At 37.2% G+C, this 25976-nt stretch overlaps 1 protein-coding gene across 4 annotated transcripts in view; it reads left to right on the forward strand.

Moving 5' to 3' along the window:
- The window catches only part of bbs9 (Bardet-Biedl syndrome 9), a 448663-nt gene that overhangs the window by 397096 nt on the left and 25591 nt on the right, over positions 1-25976 (forward strand). For all 4 annotated transcript variants that reach the window (XM_039736257.1, XM_039736258.1, XM_039736260.1 and 1 more), the window contains 2 exons: positions 5152-5334; positions 16836-17058. In XM_039736257.1, the coding sequence (XP_039592191.1) occupies positions 5152-5334; positions 16836-17058 (406 nt within the window). The remainder of the gene's footprint in view (positions 1-5151; positions 5335-16835; positions 17059-25976) is intronic.

A 25976-nucleotide genomic window follows, 5' to 3' on the forward strand; every position in this document is an offset into this window, starting at 1 on the left:
TGCGGAATTTAACACTTGTGCTGATGGTAAAAAGCATAATGGTGGATAAAACATGTTTCTATTGGGTTATAGTGGGCAGAGCCAATAGGAGAAAAGAACAGTAAGGCAGGTGATGAGCTCAGGTTATGAAAAAAATATAAAGACCAACACTGTGGTGAGTAATATGCCTAAACTAGTTAGAGACCAATTTAGCTTACTGTAAGCAGGGTTCTTTCTATTGGTCATGTAATGAATTTCTTGCTAATAACCGAATGTAAGTTTGTGTGGAAGCTTTTGGTAGCTCATAAAGTAAAGTAAGAAGTGAAGGCATTGGTGATCACTTTTTTGTTTTAGTTGTATAGCTTCTCCTTGCCCCACTCGTGTGCACAAGCATATACTGGACACACTGAAGTAATGAAGCAGATCTTTCCATGTCTTCTCAGAGTCTTCAATCCCAGAGGTAAATATCCTGTTTGAGGAAGATGGTAGCCAGACTGACCGCAGTTATCCAGTTTTACCTGTAAGGGATGATAAAGAACAAAATGCGAGGGGGAATAGTTTTATATGAGGTTACATAAGCCTCTTTGAGGCTATGGAGACTGATTAGATTGTGTGTCATTGTGCGTCTGTAATGTCCATGCATGTAACCAGTTTGCAAGCAACACCAAAGCACACCAAACTTGTTGTGTGTACATGAAATAGGATGGTTGTTCAAGTCTGCATACATGTAATCTTGCATGTTAATGTTGATGGGTATATGTATGTAAGCATCTATGTGTATACAGTATGTAAATTTATATATCAGTTTGGTGTCTTTTTATGTTTTCCACTGGGAACTAGCGTTGTTGCTTTCTTTGCTTTGGCTTGGTGACAAGTAGGCAGGTAGTCAAAACTCGGGGGGTGAGAAAAAGCCAGTATACATCTTCAGGATACCATTTTAGAAACTGCCCTTGGCCTCATCAAGATCAAATTAAAGCATTGACCTATGTATCTAAACATGGCCCTGTCTCGTTGGCATCCTTGGGTTTGGCAGAAGAGTCAACCACGGATTGACTTGCAATAACCCTCATGTTGTGCCTCCTGGGAGTTCTGCTTAGGGCTGAACAGGAAGTGGCTGAATGCTTGGAGCAGTCAGAATCCAAATTAAGATGACTAATATACAGATGATTGCCTTGCTCTGTTTTTGTGGGCTTCCAATGGGAAACATGCATCCTTCACCTTACTGTCTGAGCAGTTCACGATGATTCCTGAGGCTGAGTGCAGGTTTGTTTGTTAGCAGTTTGTTCTCTTCTGTCCCTTCTGTTCATCCTTACTATTCTGTTTTAATTTGATATGCCGTCAACAACACATAACATTCATATTACTGTTTGTATATAATGAGAAGTTTCTTTGTTCACTGGACAGCATGACCTTTTGATTTAGGATTACTTATACTTGTAGTTGATTTGTACCATGCATTTTCAGTTCCTATATGAACTGGAAAATATAGCAGAAGCAGGCAATAGTGATTTGGATGCATTTCCTGGAACAGATTAGCATTTCTGTACTTCTGATTGGAAAGTTGGAGTTAAATGGCAAGCTAAAGTCAATGGAACATTCATTGTGAAACACATTGAATCTTGGTGTTGTCATTACTATCTTGAAAGCATATGTACATAAACATACTGTTATTTTGGGCTTCTACTCTGTAGATTTGTGGGCAAGGATTTTGGAGCTTTGGACACATTTTGGAACTCTTCAACGTAACTAGGATTAAGACGTACTGTTTACAGTCAATTGTCTAAGTTACTGTCTAATCATCATAAACATGATGCCTGGCCATATCTGTCATAAACAACACTTGGCTTCAATTTTGGTTCATAGGTTCTCCTGTTAGGAGAATCAAAACACAAGTGAAGATTTATTCATCTGGGTGTTAGACCAACGCTCTGAGTGTTATTTATGCTCATTCATGCTGTTGTTATCTCAACAGTCCCAGCATGCTGTATTTTTGCATGTAGTATCACTGTACGTGAATCGCATTGATGAACTTTGTTGGGCTGAATGGTCTGTGCTCATCAGAAATTTTCTAATGTTCTATTGCTAAAACTTAACGTCAGAAAGAGAGAGATGTGTCACAAAAACAAGTTTAAGCTGTCTAGTCATTGCCATTGAACTCTTTGTGTAAGAGTCTGAGTTATACATTCAGGGAATTGGCATATTTATTTAAATACTTTTTGCAAATATATTTGTTCTCTGTATAATTTTATCTTTTGGAGGATACTGCCTTTATAACCTTAAAGCAGTTTAAATTTCTTTTTCGTGCTTGTTTCAGGTAAGTCAGGGCTTAACCGGCACCATCACCACAGACGGTGATTTGTGTCATTGAAACATAATCTTTTGCTATTTCTTTTTTTTGTAGGAAGCATTTTAGTCGTATACTTTGTAAAGAAGTTCAGTTGTTTCTCATGGAATTTTACATTATTAGTGTTGCACTTTTGGCTCTGCAGCTGATACCTGGAATATTTTTCCCATTTTGAAAATATTTCTTGCTTGCCATAATCCAATTTAAAGTTTCTGGAGCTTGAGCCACTTTCAGTGTCAGATATGTCACAAATAGGTGGTGTATAACCTTTTCAAACCAGCGTGTACCAAAGCATCAATATACTTTTGTGTCTTTCTTTCTGTTGGTATTTAATCCTTCACTTAGTTCTGTCTCTTTCTTTCGGTAGTTTCATGAGAGAGAACTGTGTAAACAGTTACTGGATTTCTGTTAATGTACTGTAGATACTCTAGTGGATGCCCTACTAGGTCAAGAAGCTTGTTGGCAGTTCTTTGTATTTATTTTATTTAACATGGCGTAAGTTATTATTTTTTGTTTTTGTCAGGTTTCATAAATTATGCAACATAGTGAATAAGGTGTGAAAAGCATAACACCCCAACATCTCTACTGACTACTTATGGGATCCCTTCCTTCCTATGAAAAAATGTGCTTATATATCTAAAAAATGTTATCAAAGTGTGCTTGAAATGAAAGAGTCTTACTGCTAGTAAAGCCTCTTCAGGAAGCATAAACAACAGCAGTAATGTTGATTTTATATACCATTTTTCATGTTACTTCAATGTGTCCCAATGGGTATAACAGTTTGCTGCACATTCCACCAAAATTTTAACACATGACACACTCACAAGTACAATTTTCTTCTTGAGGCCTGGAACCCTTATATACATTATGTATCTCACAGATAATGTAAATGCATACCTGTATAGTTCTGACTTCCTGTGGCCATCATTCTAGACCTATCTAAGCAATTAAACATACTTGCTGAAGGAAATGTACAGCCTGTATGCTGTTGGGGGGCTTGGGTGTAACATCATTTTTAAAAATCCTGTGGCATCTTCTGATGCGACTAAAGGGCATCACCATTTTAAAGGTCCTGTGTCAGCTAGATGTTGAATATACCTTTTTATGGAATATGGACAGCCTTCTACAAGCACATCCCAAAGCTTAGCATATCCTGCTAGAGCCCATTCTTGTTTGAAGCTGCATGGGCACAATCCATTATTGCCTTGCAGCAGTTCTGCAGATTTTTCATTCTCTACGTCTCTATGTCTCGTCAGTTTCTTTAGAAGACAGTCCCCAAAACTGTTGTGTTTACATCATGAAGGAATGCTAAATGTCAGCAAAGAACAGAGACCTTCGAATACACTGTCAGTTTTAATTAAAGGATTTTTTTTTTCTTCATAATCATAGTGTACAATAATTCACCATAAGAAATTGTGTTCTAAAGTTAAGTATTTTTTATACATTTTAAAAAACAGAGTGTCTATATTTGCAGTTTAAAATGGGATGTAAATGACACCAGTTCAAATGAAAAACAACAGTTTTAGAACTTACTGAATACCTTTATTTTTAAAAAAATAAAACCTACAAAATCATGTATTTGTGTTGTTTTGATGCAAAAAATAGATTTTTATGAGATTCTTTCATTTTAAAAGAAATCTGAAATGCTCTTCACATCATTGCCTGTCTCCTTCTGCATCAATGTATCATCCCTAGAGGCATGGTTTCTTGCAGCTCATGAATGTTGCATTTGTTATTTTGAGTGTTTCCAGCAGTTAGGGCAATGTTTGTCTTCATGTGCAGGCTTATTGTCATGTGTACAAAGTATAGTGAATTTTCTTACTTGCATGTCTCCATGTAATAGTAACAGTAACGCAATTCCATCAAAAGATCCATACAAAAAACAGCATTCATAGAATGCAACATAAAATGTGCAATTATATACAGTATAAAAATACTGCATTTTATTATGACTGGTAACTTAGGAACCTTAAGATCTATACAGTATATAGAAACTGTCTCTATAACTTTTTGTGTATGTCTGAATAGTCCTGAACCTTTTGATGGATAGGAGGAGTGAGAAAAATGAGGAATGGCTAATGTCTTTATTGAAGATGTCTTGAAAATAAGGCCACTTGATACTGTTAATGATTTGTGCCACCTGCAATCTTCAGTGCTGTACAGTTTTGAGCCAAGCATGTGCCATATACCATGATGTTATGCAGCCAGAAAAGATGGACTCCATTGCCAACTCAATAAAGTTATTGAGAGCAAACTGACAAATCTGAGCTTCATCAGATGTCTAAGGAAGTAACGCTGCTGCTGAACCTTCTTAACAGTAACCAAAATGTGTTGTGTTGCTGTCATTTTATACCAGCGATATGTCAGATTATGAAGATGAAGATACATTTACCCTTTCTATTGGATCATATTGTTCTACTCTGAGGTTTTAGGATCATACTTAATATTGCAATGTTGAGAATAGTCACTTTAACACTGTAGCTGCATATTGTCTATTCCAGGTCTCAATGTTCATCTTCTTTTGATATTTTGTATTGATTGGTTGTTTCATCGGATTATTACACCTGTGATACCCTTCTATAGCCACAATGAGGCACTAATGGCATATTACCAGATGCCTTTCAAACTAAGTGCACTTAAACAAAAGAACAAATGCCCGAGTGGACAGGCCTCCTCTTATTGAAAATTTCCATTAAGTAAATACTCCAACAGGGTTTAAAAGGGAATGGGAATGATAGAGATTGGGACAATTTAGACATGCCCAGCCCAAGCCAATTTCTGCTACTAGTCCAAGACTGAGCTAGCTTTCTTTTCTTTCTTTTTTTCAGGTCATTGTCCTGGGGGATGCAGCTGAAGAGAATGAGAGTGCTCTGTGCCAGGCGTTCACAAGGTTGAAATCTGCTACCCACCTCTTCCTTCTGCTGCTTAGGCTGTGGCAGAGTCTGAACAAAGAGCAAATGGATATCTTGGAAGCCACATTCCTGCCACTGTTACAGGACACTTCTCAACTGGTGTGTGCCTTTCTTTATTCTAAGACAGTGCTGCCCACCATACAAACCTGTTTATGGTTTTTCACGTGAAATGTGCCTTATATATCAAATAGTGCTCAAGCCAGTGCAGGAGCATTGTTAGTCTTCTTGATTGTCTGTTACTTTTCATCAGTTTGGCATGCAAGTGAAAGTATATGAATTTGTGGGTTACGTTGAACTAATTTTTATATTGCAGTCTGTCTTGTACTGGAAAAGACTGACGTGAAGTGGGTGTGTTTGTTTACTTTCTTATGACAAGAGGAAACACTAAAACATTTACTTCCTTACTGTATATCATGGGAGTATGTGAAAACCTACTGATGGTATGTTTTAGCCCTTCTGACAACAGCAGAAAAACCACTATGTACAACAAAATGCCCTTGGCCCATTTAAAAGTTGGGTCCCCCTTTTGCTTTAATCAGAATGTGTCAGAGGTGGTACATAGTTTAACCTAAAGTAGATTTCACAGAGACTTCTATGTAAGATATTTTCAGTTATTTAAGGCATCATATACAAATCAATCTCTTAGGTTGAGAAGGAACCTTACCAAAATTTTATTGTGAAACCTACAGATAAAAATATATATAGCATTACTGTAAAGTGAACTCCTGTATATAAAATTAACTTGATCTTTATTGCAGAAGACACTACCAGAACCTACCAGCATTATTTGAAAACTGTATGAAAGTTGCAATATGTGAGGTACAGTTTCGAAAGCTCTAGCCACTCAAAAGTGCAGTTAAGAAGAACCTGTGTGTCTACTGTCATTGAAGGCTGATTCATATCAAATACTTGATGACCTAACTGATATATGTTGCAGGAAACAACTTGTTTTGTGTATGTCACCATGTATATTCTACCATCACATAAACTTTATCAGGTTGCCCCTGCTAAAGACGTTCCTCTTGGGTGACCTCTTTATGACCTTGTTTGGCTTGTGGAGATGGAGCTCAGTGCTGTTGTGCCATCACTAGTGAGCCTGGATTTAATAGGAATGTGGAAAGGAAGAGCAAAGCCCTTAAGAGCTGTTCTTCAGTGGCCTGTCATTACTGCCAAGGGATACTCTCTTAATGACTGAAGAAAGGAGCAAAGGTCAAGTGGATAAGCAACTTTAATAAGACCAGCAGGCAGCTTTTTAAAAGCAGCCATCCAAGGTGTTCACACCCTACAGATGCCACCACTCCTTTGCTCTGTTAGGTTATATGCCTAAATGTGAACCTAACAGTCATCAGAAAAACAACAATGAAACAAAGCAGGATGCCCTGGGGTATGAGGCATGAGTTGCAGGGGCCCTGGTGCATTTTAATAGATGATGTTCAGGCAAGAATTGGTATGTTATGTAATTTTGTGTCGTGCCTGAATCTTTATTTGTGCCCCACAGGTTAGAAAACTTAAGCAAACAGCTGCCCTTCAGTTTCCCTCATGTCCCAGCATTTGGAAACTGGGGAGACATGGTGGCCACCAGAGAAATTATCTTAAATTCTTGTTATCTGAGAGGAAGCCTTTCCAGTACATTCTTTCCATGATGAGCTGTTTTGCTGTCAATGCTTATATGTCTTAGAAAAGCCTATATGGGCCCAATCAAACCTGCTGCCTGATAATCACAGTGTGTATGAAGTTTTGCTTAGAGCAGTTTCCACACTATTTGATACAACATAATTATGTAAGGCTTTGCCCACTTTTGACACACTTTTACTAAGAAAGCTTAATCTGTATTTATAATCAGCAAAGAGCCCACGTAAGGAATGTCTTGGTGCATGTTCTCTCATTGATGTGCAGAACTGTATCTGTTCTACTGATCATAAGAAAATGTGTTTTTTATGGTTTTCTCTTGTGACCATTGTGGACTTAACCACTCATTTACAGCAGTTTCCACAAACATTTCTGAAATTTGTAAAAAATCAAAAACAACTTTTTATTATGATTGATATGAAAGTATTTTATGTAAACATGAACTCCAAGTTTTATTTAGCAACAGCTATAGAAAAAAAAATTATAACAAAGAATTTCATATATTTAAAGCTCTTACTATATTTGTTTAGTTCAGACCCAAATTAGATCATAGTGTAATCAATTGTGATCTGGATCAAAACTATTTATAATGTGGAAGTTCAAATCCAGATCAGTTGGATGCAATAGCATTTGATCAGCCTCAGATGGCAGTGTACACTACCCAGTGCATCATGTATTGGAGACCTCTTAAAAGTTTCCTTTACTTGGAGGGAAAAAAGCCTGTTATGAATGAACATCTGAAGCCAAAAGCCTGAGTTAACACAAGAATCCAAAAAATGGCCAACTTAGCTTTTGTATTATTGTGAGGAATTAGAACCTACATTCAGATATCTGAAGTGGAGATTCTAGTTGTGCAAAATGTACAAGCCTCGCTTTTTCCAGTGCAACACTCATAAGCAGGATGTTATAGTACAGACATTTTCATTTTAACCTCAGTTGTTGTATGTTGGTGTCTTCCTTGCATTCCTTCACAGCAAAATATCACCTTTTGTTTTTATTGACACTTACAACAAATGAATGTCTATCTTAAGCAACACCAACGCAAAGTACTTTGCAAAATGTACTTGTCGTTTAAAAGAAATTAATCAGAGTCCTCATAAACTCTTAACAGTATTAGGTTGTGAGAAGTATATTCTGAAATTTTTCAGGTAAGGAAAACATGTTTCAAATCGAGGTTGTTATATTCACTAATCATGGTAAATGCAAGTAAGAATTTCACTGTGCATGTGACAGTAATGATTCTATAAACCAATTAACTTCCTGTTTCATGAACATTTTCTTGATAGACCATACTTGAGCTGCTTGGTAACCCCTTAAAGGTATCAAGTTAGAACAAGACCACTCCATTGGAACATACAGTATATTAAGAGTTTTTTAACCAGATCACCGACAGGTTGTCAGTGTCCCAAATAATGTTCTAATTTAGAAATTTCCTGAACAGAAAAATTATTTCAATAAATTTTCAACTACGTGTAAACACAGCCACTTATGTGTGCATTTAATGTGGTAGTTTTTTGTTATGGATCTAACCTAGTGTAAACTCACCTACTGTGAAATGCGCTTAGAGAAGACTGAGGGGTTGTGCGGGAAGTGCTGTGCAGCCTGACCTCGTTTTCAATTTTGTGAAGGTGCTTAAGTGTCTAACCTTAAGCCACTTTGTCAGAATTACTATTAATGAAAATTAAAAAAAAAGACAGATATTTCTAACATATATGAATATCAGAAACTACAGCAAGAGATCAAAAAAGCATTTGAAACTTCAAAACAGAAATAAAAATTGCAAGAGAAGCCAAAACAATCAGCAAGCAATATTTTTAGTACTACTTCAGACGATAAAAGAAAATTCTCTCAGTCAAGTAAAACCCCTGGACCTAATGGAATCTTACCCGTTGTATTGAAAGAAACAACAAATGTCATCTATAAACCCTTATTAGGCTCATTTCAGTAGTCAATTCAGAAATAAGTACCTGAGGACTGGAAAGCTGCAAATATGACTCCAGGCTTCAAGAAGGGAGACAAAATGAATCCTAGGAATTACAGACCAATTAGTCTTACTTCTATGACATGCAAAATTATCTAAACTATAATAAGAAATAAATTAGAACATTACCTCAGTGAAAATAATATTCTAAATAGCAGCAAGCATGGGTTTATGACAGGAAAGTCCTTCCATACCACTCTTTTATATTTTTTGAAGAAGCAATTGGAATATTTGACAAAAATAAAGCATATGACATAATTTACCTTGACTTTCAAAAAACATTTGATACAGTCCCACACAAAAGATTAATTCAGAAAAAATAAGCTGTAGGCATCAGAAATAACCTACAAAACTGGATCTCTAGTTGGTTAACCAGCAGGATACAAAGGTTACAGATAAGAGAAGAATGCTTCACATGGAAAAAGGTAATCAGTGAAGTACCTTGGGGTCTGTCCATGGACCATTACTTTTTCTGATTTATATTAATGACAGTGATTCTGGTTAAGTTAGTGAACTTGTCAAATTTCCAAATGACACTAAAATTGGAGGGATGGCAGACACTGAGAGGTCAGCATAAAGAATTCCAAATGACCTGGTCAACCTTCAGAACTGGGCAAACCCCTGGAAAAGTTTAATGTTGATAAGTGAAAAGTGATACACATGGGCAAAAGGAACATTAATTATAAATACAATGTTGGAAACACTATCATTTAGGAAGCAACCTTTAAAAAAGATTTGGGGGTATGTGTTGACAACAACATTTTCATTGTCTAAGCAATGTATACAAGCAATTAAAAAGGCAAATGAAATGTCAGGTTATATCATAAATACTGTTGAATTTAAGTCAAGGGATGTTATGTTCAAACCATACAGTATTGGCTGAAATTATCGGTGCCCCTGGAATTTTCCCAGAAAGTGCACCATTTCTCCCAGAAAATTGTTCCAATTACAAATATTTTGGTATACACGTTTATTTCCTTTATGTGCATTGGAACAACACACAAAAACAGAGGAAAAAAAGCCAAATCTGACATCATTTCACACAAAACTCAAAAACCGGGCTGGACAAAATTAGTGCCACCCTCAATTTAATATTTGGTTGCATGCCCTTTGGAAAAAATAACTAAAATCAAGCCCTTCCTATAACCATCAACAAGCTTGTTATCCCTCTCAACTGGAATTTCCGCCAACTCTACTTTTGCAAACTGCTCAAGGTCTGTCAGATTTGAAAGGCACCTTCTCCCAACAGCAATTTTGAGATCTCTCCATAAGTGTTCAATCGGATTTAGATCCGGACTCATTGTTGGCCACTTCAGAACTCTCCAGCGCTTTGTCTTCAACCATTTCTTGGTGCTTCTAGAGGTATGTTTGGTGTCATTGTCCTGCTGGAACACCCATGACCCCTGATGCAGACCCAGCTTTCTGACACTGGGCCCTACATTGCGCCCCAATATCTTTTGGTAGTCTTCAGATTTCATGATGCCTTGCACACAGTCAAGGCATCCAGTGTTAGAGGCAGCAAAACATCCACCATGTTTGACTGTAGGTACTGTGTTCTTTTCTTCGTAGACCTCATTCCATTTTCTGTAAACAGTAGAATGATGAGCTTTACCAAAAAGCTCTACCTTGGTCTCATCTGCCCACAAGACGTTCACACAGAAGGATTTTGGCTGCCTCAAGTACATTTTGGCAAACTCCAGTCTGGCTTTTTTATGTTTCTGTGTCAGCAGTGGGGTCCTCCTGGCTCTCCTGTCATAGCGTTTAATTTCGTTCAGATGTTGACAGATAGTTCGAGCTGACACCGTTGCACCCTGAGTCTGCAGAACAGCTTGAACATGTTTTGAAGTTGATTGGGGCAGTTTATCCACCATTTAGACTATCCTTCGTTGCAGTCTTTTATCAATTTTTCTCTTCCGTCCACGTCCAGGTAGATTAGCTATAGTGCCATGTGTTGTGAACTTCTTGATTATGTTGCACACAGTGGACAAAGGAACATGAAGATCTCTGGAGATGGACTTGTAGCCTTGAGATTGTTGATATTTTTCCACAATTCTTGTTCTCAAGTCCTCAGACAATTCTCTGCTCTTCTTTCTGTTCTCCATGCTTAGTGTGTCACACTCAGACACACAACAGAAAGGTTGAAAAGGTTTTCTCCATTTTAACTGGCTTCAGGTGTGATGGCTATATTGCCAGCACCTGTTTCTTGCCACAGGTGAGTTCAAACGAGCATCATATGCTTGAAATAAAACGATTTACCCACAATTTTGAAAAGGTGCCAATAATTTTGTCCACCCCATTTTTGGAGTTCTGTGTGACATGATGTCAGATTTGGCTTTTTGTCTGTGTTTTTTTTTGTGTTGTTCCAATGCATATACAGTATATAGTATATATACCAAAAAGAAAATAAACATGTGTATAACAAAACATTTGTAATTGCAACAATTTTCTGGGAGAAATGGTGCATTTTCTGGGAAAATTCCAGGGGTGCCGATAATTTCGGCCATGACTGTATAAGGCACTTGTAAAACCACAAGTGGCAGAAGAAAGACATAGCAGCACATGAAGCTGTGCAGAGGAGAGCAAATCAACTGCATCCCAGTAATTAAAGACATGTTCTACTCTGACAAACACTAAAAGTTAAACCTGTTTAGTCTCAAGCAGAGGAGACTGCGTGGAGACCTAATCCAGATATTTAAAATCCTCAAAGGCATTGCTAAAGTAGATAAAACAACATTCTTTCAGCTTAAGGGTGTATCATATACTGAAGGAAATCAGTGGAAATTAACGGAAAATGCATTTAAAACTGAAGCCAGGAAGCACTTGTTTACAGAAAGAGTTGTGGGACTCTGGAATAAATTACCGAGATGTGTAGTTGAGGCAGAAGTCTTGACAACCTTTAAGAAAAATCTGGATAGATAGAAGATATTGGGACAGCTAGACAAACGGGCTTGATGAACTGAATGGTGGTCTTTCGTTTGTCTTTTTTTTTTTTTTGTTTCTTATGTTTCTTTTTTAGTGTTGTGATAGTTATAGCAAGTCTTCCATGGGGTGGCCATTTTAGGAGGTGTTCATTTTGATGAGGTTAATGCAGTGGAAAATCAGTTTGAACAAGTAACTGAGAATGGAAATCCCATAAGCTTGCCAGTAGGGCTGTAGTATTCAAGGTCATGTTTTGTCAAATGTCTTAGACCTATCTTGAACTTAGAGATGTATACTTGGATTTGCTTGGTCTTGGTCACGGGTTTCACCAGATATGTTTTATTTTTTTTTTGCCTCAGTGCTCAATACACTTTAATATCAGGATCCTATTTGTACAGTTCTAAGCTACCCGTGCTTTATTTCTTTGTTTATTTTTACTTCCATTATTTTTGTTGTTACTGGTTAAAATTATGTTTGAGAGTTTTCTTTTAATTTTACTTAATTTTTGTAATCATTACTATTCTCTTATTGGTATAATTTATTATTGTTACCTGTTATGGATGGTGTTAGCCAGGAGAGCTCACTATGTACATACAACACTGTGTCTATAATCTTTTTTGAACACAACAAGGGAATGGTCTGCTTGTTCCAGACATGAGCATTTGTGAGAATTTTAGTGACAGTTAGGGTAAGACTTGACAACTGCTTACGACTTTAATTTTAGGTTAGAAAAACCATTGAAAATGTAACTATACAACCCCAACTCATTATAAAACTGCTGTCTTGAGCTGTCCATAAAAGCACAACAGCTTGACCAATTCCACAGCAATAATTACAGTTTCATTTGTTTCAATCAGCTGTAGTTGCTGCAAATGTGGTTTTTGTTTAGTTGAAAATGAATTTTGTCCTTAGGATTTTTATGTTATACAGTATGACTTAAAAAATGTGGTTAACTAGTTATATTGTAATATTAAGTATATTGTTTATTATTATTTAGTTATAAACTTTCTTGTTCTTTAAAAGAAAGTAATGATCCATAACTTGTATCATCAAGATAGATTCAGTAAACTTAGATTAGCAGGCAGTTACAAAGAATAGAATGGCTGAAAAATATGTTACTTGTTTTCAGTTTTTCAGATTATGGGCAAATAGCTTGACTTTTTTCTTTTAATCTGGTTTTCTTTCATTGCTAAAAAAGATACATGAAGTATTTTTCTGTTTTTCACTATTATGTTTGAAAAGTAAAATGAAATGACTAACAGGGATTCTCAATAAATAATGTTCTCCTTACTGTTTATCAAGTGTAACTGTGGACTGCAGCACTCTAAAGGACACTGAAGAGTATTAGCATTTTAGGTCAAAGATATGCACATACAGTGGTCCAACAAGGGAAAAATTCATAAAACGTAGTAGATGTTAAGTAGATAAATTTATAAGAGCTGCACAGAGCAGGTTCAAAACTGTTTGAAAAAACTAAATTCTTTGATGAAGTTAGTTTATGCAGTTTCAGCATTTTAATGCTTTGCTTTATGTGTTAACTTGATCGGGGTGTTTTGTAAAGTTATAACTTTACGCCCTTTTTCTTATTATTTTATTTTTTGTCTTGTTATTTACCAGATTACCAGCTTTTTACAACATACTAGAAAGACACTGTGGATTTGTGTGGTACATTATAATTAAATCTGATATTGAGTAGACTATGAAAATCTGAAGTTTCAGTTCAGCTTAATGGGAGTTTTATTTCACTACAGTATAACCCACTTTGTGAGGATGGGGATTACATAATATTATATTTGTAGACAGTGCTGAGTGTGATGCCTGGTGAAATAAATTATACAGACTAATTTAATCCTACAGTGTTGTTTAACTTTGTTTTTTTATTATTACAAATGCAAATGCAACACAATGCAATAAAATATTTTTATATTTTTTAGAGAGGTTGTATTTGTTAGTTTCATTAATTTGTAGTGTTATTAGATTTTTTTGCTTGACATTAGACCTACATGTTCACAATCCTGTTTTGGTGCCCATGTTTGTACAACCCCCTCAGGGAGCAACCAGTCATAGCAATTTACATGCTTAAATCCATTGTCTGAAATTAATCTGCAGTGGTATAGTATAATGGAGTCTCAATTACTCCATCACAAAATGAGCAAACATAGGATGGAATCGTTCGAATTCTAGTTAAGGCTTAGTCTTCAAGAGAACTCTATTTTGTCCGTAACTCTGTCTTACTATCATTTGGACTTTGGCTTAACCCCCCAGTCCCCGAAGCCCCCTTAGCCTTGGTCATGACTCAGTTGAAACTAATTGTGGTCTTGGACTTAGCAAAGGTAGCCTTAACTACAGCAATGCTAGCAGTCCAGAGTCAAGTCATCACCTCAGACCTGCAACAATAGTCTCGCTTTTGGAATGTTTTGGTGCTGGAAAGGTGAACAATGTTTCTTTATCTTCCATGGAAACCTCTCTTGGTGCTTGTGGCTCCTGCATCTAATCTCCTAAAATAAATAAATTGTTTCCTATGTGGAATTTAGATTTTTTGCTTTTTAGTCTTTAAGTATGGAGGTCACTGTGTGGTGCTTCTTCACTTGCCATTTCTGCTAAAATGCCTGCAACCTCTGTATATATCTGTTATCTGAACAAATTGCTCCACTTGTATACGTGGCATATAGCTCATGTCCTTTCTGCATGTTACAGTCACTATGAAATGAGCATTGATTGGTACTTTTTTATGAATTAGACATTTCTTTGATTTACAGTTGAACATATATTTGGTGCTTTCATGTTGAGTTTTTTTCAGAGCCAGCAAGGTCATTAGCTAATAAGTCAAAGCACTGCATGAATACTGACATTTAACATACAAACCAACCTTTTGAAAAATGTTTCTCAAGCTTTACAACAAGTATGCAGTTTGCTTTGATTCTAACTATGGTATACATATTCTGTGCAAATCTTATTCTCCCAAGAAAATGTTTGCCGGATATTTATATTCACTGTTTTTATTTTGCTAAGTGGTGTTACTGTGCCCTAAATACTAAAGATAGCACACCCCTGCAATGGGTTGTCTATTTACCACATAGTAATAAATGCAAATGGTCAAGGAACTGTGTCATCGAGTCCTGAAGTAAACTGAAATAATTTATGAAATAATTGTGAATTTTCAAAGGGTTCACAATGCAAAGTTATGGAGCCCCTACAGAAGCTTTTGCCTGCCACCCAAAAAAAAAATTGCATTAATTTGAAATAATTATTCCATTATTTTTCCAAGATACTGTTGCTGCGGTTAGTCTCATCATGCAGGTTGGTGCTCTGGTCTTCCATTAAGCTATTGAGGGAGAGGTTAAGCTTGTGCATAACATGCAAAAAAAAATGACAAGAACTGAAAAAAATATATAGGTATATTTTTCATCCTTTGTGTTGAGGGTTAAATTTTATTGGCCCATTTTATGGTCACAGAAGGCATTAATTATTCCAGCAGCACTGGGTGTAAGGCAAGAATCAACCATGGTAGATGATACACCTGTCCTTCGCACAATTCTTTTACACAGCCATTTAGAAAGAGTGTGCTACATACAATCCAGTAACAGAAATATAGAAGTAAAGTACTTGTTTAGTATTAATCTACTTATTTGCTAAAGGTATATATCTGGTGGTGCAGTGGCTAAGGTTCACACATTGAATCTCTTGAGGCTTTTGTTGGCAATGGAAAAAAGGGATGAATGTTGTGTACTTCACAACACATGAAGGGTTAATTGTGTTTTGGTAATTTGGGAAGTATTATTGTTACATTTTCAGAATTCACTTATAAAGCAGAAAGTTGACCATAGTTAAGCACACTCATTGATACCAATGAATCCACAAATATATGGGGAGAACATGCAAACCCTGATGGGATGAGGCAAGAATGCTAGTTCTGTGCTCTCACTTCATCAATAATAAAACATCTGTACTAAATGTTAACCTGATTAGATGACCAAAGAATGCACATGAACAATGTTATTGGCCGCAGGAAGGCCATATAATAGCAAATCGATTCTTTTGCGAAATGACATAATACATTTTTTTTGAGTAGCGAGAATAAACGTCTTTAAGCCCCTGAGGGGATATTTGTTTTTTTTTTTTTAGGAATTAATGTGGTGAATACCAAATATATGCACCTGTACATCATTTCTTGTTGTCAGAATATACTGCTTAATAGTTCGATGTCATGTATACAGTTACACTGTACAAAAATGTATATTAGAAAGTTTGTAAAAGCATACATTCAAAAACCCAGGTCTGCAAAGCACCAGTTGTAACTGTCAACAAGAAATGTTGTATAGATACATTTGATTGTACTTGGTGCTCATTTGAAAGTATGTGATGCACATGATAGTATTTGGTGCTCACCAGATTAATTCCAAAAAAACGTTTCACCATTTCCCCACAGGGGCTCCGTATAAAAGAGTTATCTTAGTTTGCTTGCTTTCACATGGTGCTCTTGTTCTTATTCCAAATTTCTTTAGGTCGGTTTGCTGTCAAAATTACCCTCATCTTGTGTTACTTGTAATATGTGACTTGGACTGGAGTGTAAAAACTATGAAACAATCTTGTAATTTGTCTCAACACTGCAATTCACTTAAGATAGACAGCTGAAGGTATGAGTGAGGATTGTTGAGATTTTAGCAACTGTGACTCGGAAATGGGACATGCTTTTCATTGAAAATTGGAGAGCTGCTTTAAGACAAATATATTACACTGCCTTTAAGTAATAACACGATCCCCCTCTCAACTCCAACATAAATACATTTCTGCAATTCTCACACACTTTCCCTATTTAACTTGAAATGCAAACAAAACAAAAACGTTCTGATCTTCTACTTCTTATAAGTTATAAAATGTGATTCAATTAAAAATGTGTATGCCTTTTTTATGGGTATGCTTTTATTATGATTCAATAAAATATGCATACCTTTTTGTTGTAAAATTATATTATTTCATATGTATTACTTTATTTAATCATTTATTGCTGCACTGCTAGACCTGTAAGACAAATATGCCATCTTCATTCTTTTTCTGTCTTTGTGTTTAGGGCTGGGAGGAGTGTGTGGATGCGGCTGTCACTCACCATTTGAGAACATGCCTCTCAAGAAGTCCTAAAGAGCAGGCTCTGAACCTTACCAGTCAGTTGGCACTGCCAAAGGACACTGTGCGTCTCCGGAAGCACATTAGTCTCCTGTGTGATAGGATGGCCAAGGGAGGGCGGCTATGCCTGTCAGCAGAAGGCAATGCACCAATACCAGTGATCATGCCAGGTATGTATGACACTGAATGAAGTTCTACTGGAATGTACTACTTGCTGAAGCCACATACAGCTCATGTTGTAAAATGGTACTGTGGGATATCTAGTCTATAGCCCATTGTATACCCTCTAAGGAACCATAGTAAACTGAGCCATTAAAGCCTGATTAAATAGTAGCCCAGTCCACACTGAATGATTAAACAGAGGGCAGAAGGGGAACTAGTGTTATCTTAAGAATGTTACAACATTTTGTTTTGGGTTCTTTTTGCACCTACGTGACAGCCAGCCCTCTTCTAGGCATAGCATTAGTACCTGTTTTTGAGTTTCTCTATGAAATAATTTACTATGATCTCCACAAGGTTTTAATCCCTCAAAAGGAAATGCAGAATTGAATGGTTTACATGCATTGGTTTGTGCTTCCTTGTTGTTGATGACTTGTGTGGTCGTTTTCTCATGGCCAAGGGATTCAATAAAAGACACAGGTGAGTTTCTTACCATTTTATGACAGTACACTACTTGAACCTCTTGCTCACTATACCACTCCCCCATTTTGTTCACGCTGTGTCTTTCTTTCTTTCTCTCTCTCTCACTCATCCATTTGCTTAGATTTTAATTCTTTAATGGTTCATTAATTCCAAACAAAATGCCCACCTTTTGGGAGAGTGAGCTGTTTTCCAGACTGTTACTCACCACTAGTAGAACATGTTTGTATTTCTGCATTTATTTCTCCCTCTTCTAATCTTGTTTTTTTCCTTTCACTTCTCGCTTCAGTACTCATTGGCCTTATTCTACATATTCAATGTTAATATGTCAATGCTAGTTTTTTATTTACTAAATTTGATGCTCCCACTGTAATTCTGGAATATATTTTAGTGAATGGTTGGTGAGAAACAATGTAATGATGGATATACTCAATAAACTAAAATAACTTTAGAAAGCAGCACAAATAGCAAGAATAGAAAATAAGCGTGAGTGCATGAGTTACAGAGCTGAGAAGACTGATCATGAAGTTTGGAGTGACAGTGTTAATGTGGCAAGCAGTGGGGCTCAAGAGAAGTTTCCTTATTTTATATGTGGCTTAAATTTGATGCTTTTTACAAAGGAGAGAATAAGAGCATTGTGCAGATTTATAAATATAAAACAGTATCAGCAAAATACTGCACAATATATAACAAACAAGCTGAAATATCCAGCATTGCCCGGGAGGAAAATAAAGGTTGTTTTTAACTGAGAAAAACATAATTAAAAAAAACACAACTTTAAAAATAAAAATAAATTAACGAACAATAAACATGGGTTCTCTTCCCGGGTCCTCCCTGCGTGGAGTTTGCATGTTCTCCCTGCGTCTGTGTGGGTTTTCTGCAGTGGGCTGGCGCCCTTCCTGGGGTTTGTTTCCTGCCTTGCACCCTGTGTTGGCTGGGATTGGCTCTAGCAGACCCCCGTGACCCTGTAGCTAGGATATAGCAGGTTGGATAATGGATAGATGGATAAAGACTTACTAATGTGCTTGTCTTGCGGTGTTGTATGTATGTTATCATCCAGTTGACGATCAGACCCGGCAAACTGTATTTAATTTGAAAAGCAACAGGGGCGGTGGTGCTCAAACATAAAGAATGCTGGCAGTCACCTCCAGTTTGCCCTCGTGTTTTTTTTTTAATTGTTTGAGGAAAACATAATTAAAAAAAACACATTAAAAATAAATTAAGAAACAAATTCTCACTAATGTCCTTGTGTTGTGGTCTTGTATGTATGTTATCATCTAGTTGATGCTCAGAACCGGCCAATTCTATTTAATTTGAAAAGCAACAGGGGAGCGGTGCTGCTCAAAAATAAAGAATGCTGGCAGTCACCTGGTATATACTAACTGTGTAAGCTCATGCTGTTAAAAGCACGGGATCCTAGAAAGTATTTAAATCATCAGAGCTACTTTGGGCATCTCTCTGCTAAAAGGATTCATGTTGCCGAAGTGCTCGCTTCGTTTCTGCATTAGCAGCTAAACGACTGTCTTACTTAGGAGGTTTCCTTTTGCTGGTGTACTGGCCTCGCTTGCGTATCCTCGGAACTGGAGCCCTCACCCTGACTCTGTGTCTCACTTCGGCCGGACAGACACACACACTTCCACGTGTAGAACTTTATTTAATTTCAAAAGCAACAGGGGCATGGTGGCGCTCAAACATGAAGAATGCTGGCAATCGCCTCCAGTTTGCCCTCTGGTGGTCGTTCCGAGTGTCAACTGGATGATAACATGCATACAAGACCACAAGATCAGAATACCCAGAAGGGGGTGGGTTACAGATTTTCACCCTACAGTATTTTTAGTCGGCCAATGAGGAACATGTGTACCAAGTTTCATGAAAATCGCTCCAGCCGTTCGGACGTGATGCTGGAACATACATACACACATTGTCTTTTATATGTACAGTATATAATATAGATATGTAAAAACTATGAAAAAAGTAGCTGCACCAGAAAACAGTGATCCAGTTTACATGAAAACCAATGTTTAGAACTTGTGACATGCAACTAAGAACATATCAGAGCAAAAGAGCAATTAATTGGATCAGAATTGCATTATACATGGAATTTTTAGTATTGACGATACAGAGAGCTATGCATCATGGAATGGAACCGCGCATGGAGGACCTTTCCCTAAAAAGGCTGTTGTACAAAAACATTGTCCATAGCATGTCACCTTCCGTTCAGCAGGTCTGTTGTTTTAGAATATTGCCTGTTTTACAACATTTTCCGCTCAATGTATGAATGCTGCTATCATCAGCTTCAGGTGAAGTTGAGACTTGGGCACTTTAAGCCAATACCAGTCCAAATATAAACCCCTGAGATCAAAGTCTGAATGACAATGTAACACCCTTCCTGAGCATTGAATAGTATACTACATTGTAAACAATTGACCCCAATTACAATGGAATTGTTTGGAGAAAGTATGTGTTACTTGTGAGATTTTTAAGAAAAAAATGTCATGGCCTTTAAACCCACCTATTGATACTTTCTGATAGTCTCCAAAATTACAGCGATGGATGATGAGATCAGATACTGATGAACCTTGACCTTGGAGTTCAGCTTATACCCCTTTGGAAGTTGTCTTTGTCTACCATTCTCACTGTCCTTCTCATTTTGGGGTTGATTTTCCTCTTGTGGCCATGTCCAGGGAAGTTGGCTACAGTACCATGGACCTTACACTTCTTAATTATATATTTGCCACTGTTGTCACAGGAAACTCAAGCTACTTGAAGATGGTCTTATAGACTTTGCTTTTAACGTGCTTGTCTATAATTTTCTTTCTGATCTCTTTGTTCTTTCTTTGGGCCATGCTCAGTGTGGAACACATGATGATACCAAACAGCAGAGTGACAACTTTTTTCCATTTAAATAGGCTGAATGGCTAATTGTGTGATTGGAGACATGTGTAATAACTAATTAAAAAAAACAGCCAATTTGAAAAAACACTCAAATCCATTTGTCGAATAAGCAATACTTGATCTCTTTTTCACACTTGCTCTGCTTTATTTGATGACATCGTAGGCATACATGGGACAAATGCTTTTCATTTAATCACTTTTCAGGTGGCATACAGCACTTTTCAGTGAGCTGTAAGGGTACCAACAAATGTGTCTATGTCCCAGGTTTCTGGAGGGCAGGTTCCAGGAATCCACTATACTACCCTAGAGAGCAAAAGAAGCCACCGAGGATGCATGGTAGTACTTACTGATGAATAAAATGCAGTGCATGGTATCAAGCTAAGAGAAGGAAGACTGCATTGCCCGTTTAAATCTAGAAACTGGTGGGTGGCCATTTACAAATCTGTGTTAGTTGGCAGAATACAGTCCTGGAAAGGAGTGACACTGGGTTGCTATTTAAGGGAGGCTACTGGAAGGCTGTCTGAAGACTAGGCACTTTAAAGCTACATAAGGGTCAGAGCTGCATGGATATCAGACTTGTTCTTTTTTAGATGCTTTTGGGTTCTTTTAGGTGAATTTGGTTTGGGTTGTCACTTGCAATAACCAATAGGGGGTTTAAAGACATATTAAACCAGTATGTAATTGAATTTTGAGTCAGGAGATGGATAAAGATAAGAGACAAGAGTTGTGAGGGAAGCGATAGAGAGGTCTGGCGGTACATTGATTTGGGCAGCTAGGAGAGGCTTTTTAGACAGGTTAAAAGGGGAATTGCAGCCAACCCAGTGAGCCAGATGTGTTTTATTTCCTTTGTATTTTGTGTTCTTTATTGTAATAAACACTACCCTTTTGATATGTTTTCCTCTAAGACAATATTCTGTTGCCCCCTCCTTTTACAGTGTAAATGCAATGTTTCTTATGTGGTGGTAACACAGCAGTATTTAGTCTGAGTCCAACATATTATACAGTCATATGAAAAAGTTTGGGAACCCCTCTTAAGTCTTTGGATTTTTGTTTATCATTAGCTGCGCTTTCAAAGTAGCAACTTCCTTTTAATATATGACATGCCTTATGGAAACAGTAGTATTTCAGCAGTGACATTAAGTTTATTAGATTAACAGAAAATATGCAATATGCATCATAACAAAATTAGACAGGTGCATAAATTTGGGCACCCCAATAGAGATATTACATTAATACTTAGTTGAACCTCCTTTTGCAAATATACAAGCCTCTAGATGCCTCCTATAGCCTTTGATGAGTCTCGATTCTGGATGGAGGTATTTTTGACCATTTTTCCATACAAAATCTCTCCAGTTCAGTTAAATTTGATGGCTGCCGAACATAGACAGCCTGCTTCAATTCATCCCATAGATTTTTGATGATATTCAAGTCAGGGGACTGTGATGGCCATTTCAGAACATTGTACTTCTCCCTCTGCATGAATGCCTTTGTAGATTTCGAACTGTGTTTTGGGTCATTGTCTTGTTGGAATATCCAACCCCTGCATAACATCAACTTTGTGACCGATGCTTGAACATTATCCTGAAGAATTTGTTGATATTAGGTTGAATTCATCTGACCCTCAACTTTAACAAGGGCCCCATTCCCTGAACTAGCCCCACAGCATGATGGACCCTCCACCAAATTTGACAGTAGGTAGCAGGTGTTTTTCTTGAAATGTGGTGTTCTTCTTCCACCATGCAAAGCGTTTTTTATTATGACCAAATAACTCAATTTTTGACTCATTAGTCCAAAGCACTTTGTTCCAAAATGGATCTGGCTTGTCTAAATGAGCATTTGCATATAACAGAAAAGGCATCTTTCTCATCACCCTGCCATACAGATTTTCTTTCTGCAAATTGCACTGAATTGTAGAATGATGTACAGATACACCATCTGCAGCAAGATGTTCTTGGAGGTCTTTGGAGGTGATCTGTGGGTTGTCTGTAACCATTCTCACAATCCTGCACATATGCCACTCCTGTATTTTTCTTGGCCTGCCAGACCTGGGTTATATAGCAACTGTGCCTGTGGCCTTCCATTTCCTGATTACATTCCTTACAGTTGAAACTGACAGTTTAAACCTCTGAGATAGCTTTTTCTAGCTTTCCCCTAAACCATGATACTGAACAATCTTTGTTTCCAGATCTTTTAAGAGTTGCTTTGAGGATCCCATGCTGTCACACTTTAGAGGAATGTCAAAGGGAAGTACAACTTGCAATTGATCATCTTAAATACCTTTTTTCATGATTGGACACACTTGTCTATGAAGTTCAAGGTTTAATGAGCTAATCCAACCAATTTGGTGTTGATAGTAATCAGTATTGAGCAGTTACATGCATTTAAATCAGCAAAATTACATGGGTACCCAAATTTTTGGACAGCTAGTTTTTCACATTTGATTTAATTTCATACAACGAAATGCTGCTTCACTAAAAATCTGTGTTCGGAAAACACAGCAGTACTCAGATGTTCCTAGGAAATGAAAGACATACAAATGTTATCTTTTTTGTTTAAAGTGGAGTAAATTATTATGCAGGCTGAGAGGGATTCCCAAACCTTTTCATATGACTGTAAACACTTCTGGGAAAAGGTTCAATATATGCATTTACAAGGTTTCACATAGTTATAGTCTACACCTGTGGTTATTTTTTTGCCTATTTTTTTGTGTTCAAGACCAGAATCATCGACAAACATTATCCTGAGAGGAGGTCCCTCTTAGAGTATCACCAACGCAGGTCATAGCGGAGCAGTGTCGTTTGATTACACTACATCCTGTGACTCATCGCAGGACACTCCACAAACTGTACGCTTTCCCATTGAGTACTATTGTAAATCACAACTCTGTATGACCCAAATTCAGACAACACTCATCCCAGCCCATAGTTTAAGAACTCTGCTTAGGACAAAAAAAGTAAGATATTAATACAATATGAACAGCAACACAAACAACTCTTAGAAGAATATATTATATTAAAGTAATGTCTCTTTGGCATTGATTTACTGTAAATGTCCAGGCTGCTTGTGCATTTCTTGTAAATTATTTGAGAGATTGTGAACTCTGTACCAAAAGATTCTACCAAATTTAAATTATTTTAATTGCAGTATTTTTGGAACCCACACATTCTTTATACTGTTATGTGCTGGGTTGTAATTTAATATATTGTTAGGATAAAGATGAACAAAGCCACTCATGGCTTTGTATGTGAAGTTAGATATCATCTCTACAGATAATTTGAAGATACATTAGAATATTAAGAAATGGGTATGTACAGTAATTGTACTTCCTAATCAAAGAGCCAATTGTCCATTTTAGGGGCCACCCCATCTTAGCAATGCTTTAAAGAAGTTTTTTTTTTCTTTTCTCAATAATATGGTTGAAATTGTGGTTAAGAGGTAGATTTTCGATTTCATTTTAGAAATTAAGTTTACAATTTTCTGCACTCAAATTTAAATGTAATCAATTATTGTGTTTTTTTGAAGGAAACTTTTGCAAAGTGAAAAAAAAAATATTAGGCATGTTTTCGTAGCTGTATGCAAGTATCATTCATAATCACTTTTGTCACGGTGAAAAATGATGTTTTGGGCAGCTTTTTTCTTCCAGTTTGGGGTCTGTGTTAGAGACAATATGTATGATGAGATGAACTGTGATAAAAATAAAACAGGTAGTACAATCATTTGATTGAGGATTGGGGACTCTGTAGGTATCAGTGCCACCTTCTTTTAGTAAATCACCTCTGTAGGCTGTTTTTCTGGCTCCCAATATGAGAAAGCCTCTTAATGATAGATAAACATTTGGAACCGCTTGACCTCGGCTTGGGAATGCTGCAGCTCAACAGCCGGCTGTCTACTTTTAGCATATGATGTCACCTTTTTCTGTTTCCCATCCACATAAGGTGACTACAGACTGAAATTCTTATCTCACTTGTGATTAAGTGGGCTTCACGCTGCTTTTATTTACCACCATGATATCACCCGCTTCTGATTGCATTTTAGCCTCTAAACATAGATCTTTCTTCACCATAGCTCTTACATAACTGCAAGCGTACCTTCCCAGAATACTCCCAGGAGGTGGCTGATGGCTCCTTACCCACCAAACTGTCTGTCATAGCTCTGTAATGTTCTCAGTGTGTCTCCCATTTGTCATATTAGCAAGAATCTTATCGTCTGTGAGACTAGCTCCACCTGCATCATAGCTTCAAGAAGAGTGTACTGGTTTCATCCCACCACGTTGCCTGTCAGTTTATTAATTTGGCATCCCATGCCTGATGCCACATCTGCGCCCAATGAGCCTCTAGAAGTCCACAGTTCTCTTTCTTTCTCCCAGTCTATGTTTTTGCACCTCTTCGAAGAAGACCTCTTGTGAGCCATGTTTGCAGCTCATCACTGTCACACAGTGTATTCCCAGTTACTTTTCTGCAGAGTCCTTCAGAAGTGGTACCTGTATTTGCTGAAGAACCCAGCAACAACCTCTTAATTGCCACAAAGAAGCTTACATCTCAGTTCTTCCTTTTAGTGTGCCTTTTGCCCTTTAGAGACCTGCCATGTAATACACTTCCTGGTAAACTGGTTCCCTCTGGGTTTGTTCTGAATCCCTGCCACTGCATTAGTTATCTCTTTTGCCTTAGCATTTTAGGACACCGTTTGCATTAAAATATGATTTCTATAACAGGTAATGAATTTAGCAACCTTTTTTAAGTCATGTGAAAGTATCTGCTGCTTTTCCCAGTGCAGTGGGTCCTATACAACTGGTTCTTCATATCCACGGGGATTGGTTCCAGGACCCCCTGCTGATACCAAAATCTTTGAATGTTCAAGCCCCTTATATACAAACACTTACATTTACATATAACCTATGTACGTCCTCCCTGTACTTTAAATCACCTCTAAATTAGTTATAATACCTGATACATGTAAATGCTATGTACTTAGTTTTTATGCTTTAATGTTTTCAGGAATAATGACTTCAGGAAGCAACATGCCACTTTTCAAAAGATCTAAGATTTCTATTTTCTTGTCAAGAGATAGCACTTTATACTCCCTCTTAGCCACTGAGATATTGTTTTAAGTGCTTTTTAGAAGCCATTTTTACATGAAACAAAGGGTGCACACAACACAAGTAGTGAACGAATGAGACATGAGGCAAACAATGCTCAAACAACAAATCCTAGAGAGAGACTGAGGATCTGTGAAAATGTCTCAGAGGCTAGCTCACTGTGGCATGAGATGAATGGAAAGCTCCTTTGTCAGCCGCATGTAGGTTGGCTGATCTCTCTCTGTGTCAGACCCCACCTCCTCTGCACAGCGTCAACCACAACATATGTCTACACTTTGCTTCATTTACATGCAGCAAATTCACGTTTTGCTTTTTTGGAGCTTTCTGGATTTGTTTTTTTTAGTAGTTTTGATCCACGGTTTGTAGAATCTGTGGAAGTGGAGGTTCCAACTGTTCATGCATTGCTGAGAAGCCTAAACTCTGAATTGTTCTGATGCATGCTCACAACTGACTTGACCA

Source organism: Polypterus senegalus, chromosome 15, assembly GCF_016835505.1.
Source record: "Polypterus senegalus isolate Bchr_013 chromosome 15, ASM1683550v1, whole genome shotgun sequence".
Lineage (NCBI taxonomy): Eukaryota > Metazoa > Chordata > Cladistia > Polypteriformes > Polypteridae > Polypterus > Polypterus senegalus.